At 34.1% G+C, this 4,467-nt stretch overlaps 1 protein-coding gene across 2 annotated transcripts in view; it reads right to left on the bottom strand.

Moving 5' to 3' along the window:
• ppm1h (protein phosphatase, Mg2+/Mn2+ dependent, 1H) overlaps nucleotides 1–1,757 on the bottom strand; it is a 33,185-nt gene extending 31,428 nt beyond the window's left edge. The window contains exon 1 of one of the 2 annotated variants that reach the window (XM_016467310.1): nucleotides 1,346–1,757. In XM_016467310.1, coding sequence (XP_016322796.1) covers nucleotides 1,346–1,675 — 330 coding nt within the window. In that variant the 5' untranslated portion in view covers nucleotides 1,676–1,757. The remainder of the gene's footprint in view (nucleotides 1–1,345) is intronic. The other variant, XM_016467309.1, reaches the window with a different exon arrangement.
• Between the last annotated feature and the right edge of the window lie 2,710 nt (nucleotides 1,758–4,467).

The following is a 4,467-nucleotide window of genomic DNA, read 5'->3' as shown; positions in this document are numbered from 1 at the left end:
AGATAGCTAGATAGATAGATAGATAGATAGATAGATAGATAGATAGATAGATAGATAGATAGATAGAATAACAGACAGACAGACAGACAAATAGATAGCTAGATAGATAGATAGATAGATAGATAGATAGATAGATAGATAGATAGATAGATAGATAGAATAACAGACAGACAGATAGATAGCTCTGGTTACAGTAAATGGCAGAGGTCAAAAGCACAGTCTTTCTCTCTGGTTTTGTTTGAGGTGATTTTTTTCTGGTTAATGCTCTACTGCTTCAGTTAAACATCAACATCAGATCAGTGAACAGGAACACATTCAGAGGACAGGAAGAACGAGTCGGGCCTGTGCTCTTATGATCATGTGACCGGGCATCTGAGAGCTGCTTCCCTGTCAGTCTCACTTCTCTACACCACCGTCAGGAAGGGAAGTGAGTGAATCACACTTGAACATCCTCATAGCAGAGAATTAAAGCTGAATCATTCAGATGTTAGAGACTGGACTGGACAGAATTAGATTCAAAAGGAAATTTCCTAGTTGTAGTGTTGTTACAGTTAACAAAAACTAAAACAATTGAACTAGTTGATTAAAAATAATATTTCATAAATTTAAATAATAAAGCTGAAATAAAATATAAACATTAGTTGAAATACTTAAAAAAAAGGTAAAAATTAGAAATGCTGTGTTGGCAACTAGTTTAGGTAGAAAACTCAAATTAAATTAAATTAAGCTGATGTTTTAATTAAATTAAAACTAAATTCAATGAAGACTAAAATAACTGAAACTGAAATCATAATAAAGCTAAATGAACAAAATGACAAAAGCACATAACATTACTAAAACCTAATCTAAAATTAAAATGTAACATGAAAAACATGAACGCTAATACAACATATTAATAAACACTACAATAGAATATAAATAATGTGGCTTATTATTCTCTATCCTAGAATTCTATAAGTCCAGATATACCATTCTGACTTTGCGAATGAATACAAACAGTATCCATAAATCATGGCTCACACACAAGACTTGAATTTAGATGCCAAGCATATCATAAATGCATAAAACTCAACCTGGGCTGTCTGAAATCTGATTTCATAACCATTATCCAATGCAGAGCCTGCTGTAGCTCTACATCTAGACAGCTTCACGTGAATTAGGTTATGATATAATGCGCAAAACGCGCGCATGCGCCCTGCTAAAGCTGCATGGAAATGAAAGCATGGATGCGTGTCATGGATCTTTCATTTTCTGTTCCTCATCCTGATTATCATGAAGAACGCAAACATCCCGCAGCATCCGAGCGCTCAAATCAGCGCGCGTTGTCTCGCGCGTCGCTACTCACTCCGCGTAGCCGGCGGCCCAGGGCAGCTTCATCTCCTTGAGGATGAGGATGGGTCTGGAGATGTGATCCGCAGAGCACTCCACCTCGTCTGGAGACAGCGCGAGGAAATCCGGTCTGCTGTACGGGAACCGGAGCGGTGGATCCGGGTGGGTCTCCTGCGCGCTGGATCCCGAAGCCATGATGCCGCCGATGATGCTGGAGACCGCGGACCGCACGCGAGTCATCATCATGATGATGATGAAGATGATGAAGGTGGGAGCGCACTGAACGCCGGTGCTCAAACGCGACGCAGCTGGAGCGCACCCTCAGCACGGCGGAACTGAACGGCATCACGTGACAGTCCTGCCGCGGGTCATTGGGTCACTTTGGTGACTTTGACCCTCAAACTGTTCACATTTATTTAACTTCCTTATTGTGTGCGCGCGCGTGTGTGTGTGTGTGCATGTTTATGTGGTTTATGAGGACACAAATTTGTATAATAACATGGGTATGACATAGGTATTACAACGAGAAGGTGATTTATGAGGACATTTTCAGTGTCCCCGTAATTCAAAAGGCTTATAAATCATTCAGAATAAGTTTTTTTGAAAATCTAAAAATGCAGAAAGTTTCCTGTGAGGGGTATGTGTGTGTGAGTGTGTGTGTGTGTGTGTGTAAAAAAAATGTTTTACTGTCCATAAGGACCAAGGCCATCTGATCATCACTGTAAATATCAGCGGCAGAAATTGATGTTTTAATCAAGTACCTATTATCTTCACTCACTCAAATAAATAAAGAAGTAAATACATTTAGTGTCCTTGTTACACACATTGCTATAGTAATAACAGACAATTAGGCATAATTACATGCAGCTAACCCAACAGCAAACCCTTATTCTAACCGTATTAATAAACACGCGTGGTTAATTAATCAGAATCGACTAAAAACACATCTCTTCCATCTTTATTTGACCCTCTAACTCTAGCACTCTCTATTCTAATTCTATTCTTTAAAAAAATGCCCCTTTTAGACTTGCACTCTATTCATTTACTAACTGCTTGTTTTCTTAAAAAAAACAAAAAACACTAGCTTCTCTAATCTTTTTGTATTCTATCTATTTTTCTTTTTATTTATTTTACAATTAACAAAAAGGCCTATAACACTAGCTTGCTCTATTCATTTTCTGTTCTATCTGTTTTCTTTTTATTTATTATAGAATAAAAAAAAACTTGCTATGTGTACTGTGTGAAGCTAACTGAGACTTGTTATAGCACTTGTATATCATATGATAAAAGCATCTGCTAAATGACTAAATGTAAATGTAATTAATATTACTCTGTACTTAAATGTAGCAATAATTACACCGTAACAAGTTCACCTTCAAATAAAGTGTGAAATGAATGAATGAATGAATGAATAAATAATGAATGAATTAATGTATAAATTAAAAATAAATATATTTTAATAAAATTCAACAGCCAACAAAACAAACCACATCACTGAGTGTTTTAAAGTGTTATATAAGGACACTAAAATAAAGCATAACAGTACAATAACATAAAATATATATTTTTTAATTCAAATAAGTTCATATCAGTTCATCAATCACCAAAACAAACCACATTACTAAATAGACTATAATTTAAATAAATATTTGAAGTGTTATATAATAAGTACGACTCAAAATAGGCTCAAAGCATAACCAGTCCAATAAAATAAACAACATTATTTTATTTTATTTTATTTCGAAAAAAAAAATATCAGTTCAAATCAGTTCAACAATTAACAAAACAAAACACATTACTCAATAGAATACATTTGAAAGAAATATTTTAAGTATTAGATAACAGTTAAAAACGACTTTTAATATTAAGTAACAAGTCAATATTTAAAATGTATTAAATATCATTGGAAAGCGCAGTCTCTGACCCAAACTGTGTTAGCAATTACAAACTTGTGTAAAAAGTGCATGTTTTATTGTTCTAACATGCTGTATTCAGCATATCCATAACAGACTTTAAAAAGTGCTTAATCTTTCCAACTTTAGCTGATTTATTCTCGTGTACTCAATGCTGAACTGTTTAAACAACATCACACTCAACAACTGTTTGAATAATCCCACGAGGATTATGAGATTTGTGCACAATCACTACAAATATATGCCATCTGTTACAGCAGATATCTGCCTGACATGAATCCCAAATCAGCATGTAATCCATCTCAACAGCCAAAGCAATACAGAAAATTAAAGAAAGATGAAAATTACCCGTTTACACGTTGTTCAAACCCATATGTCGTTTTCAAAGCTTGTGTACTATATTATGCATGTGAAAAACAGATGAATACTAACGCATAAAGCTATCATATCACTTCAGAAGACTGTACTGAAGTTAATTCGTTTATTTATTTTATTTTGCAATCAATAAATAGAAATACTGTACCAGCATTTTGTTTAGGGCAAGAAAGTAAATCGCTGTCATGTCTCATAATGGCCACTAGATGTCGTAATTTAATTAAAAAATAATAACTGTAATATATATGAAAATGTTAAGATTACAAAGTGGGTTACATCTGAATATTTTCACACACATACAGATTTAACTGATTTCTTTCATAAATTGCAGTGACTGCACTAAAATATGAGACACCAATGTTTCAGGAGTTTAGAACACAGAATAGGACACATGCTTATTTGATAAATGTTTTATTTCCTATCTGGCTTTGTGTATATGCTTTATTTTTGTTTTTGTTTTTCGCCAAGGCATTGTTAGTATCATAGCTATTTAACTATTTCTTGTTATGATTTTAAACCTGTATTTAACCTCAGAACGATCTCAAAGTAAACATAGCTGCTAAAGTCTGATCTTGTGGTGGCTGTGCTTTAAAATGTAATTATTATAATCTTAATTCAAGTTATGAAGGTTTTGAAAGTCTTACGGTAATCAGTGGTGAGTACTGCTGTGAGGTTAACCCTGCCTGCTTTAAATGTTTCAAAATTATTAACAGTTTAGTAAATTTAGAAAGTAATCAAATGTAATCGGTTACATTATTAAAGTAATTGAAATAGTTACACTACTTATTACAATTTAAAGAGGGTAACTGGTTCACTACAGAGAGTGTTTGACACACACGGGTCAGCCTGC

This window comes from Sinocyclocheilus anshuiensis, unplaced genomic scaffold, assembly GCF_001515605.1.
Source record: "Sinocyclocheilus anshuiensis isolate Anshui unplaced genomic scaffold, SAMN03320099.WGS_v1.1 scaffold688, whole genome shotgun sequence".
In the NCBI taxonomy this organism is placed as follows: Eukaryota; Metazoa; Chordata; class Actinopteri; order Cypriniformes; family Cyprinidae; genus Sinocyclocheilus; species Sinocyclocheilus anshuiensis.
Note: the sequence above shows the minus strand (reverse complement) of the source record. Positions and strands in the feature narration are given on the sequence as shown.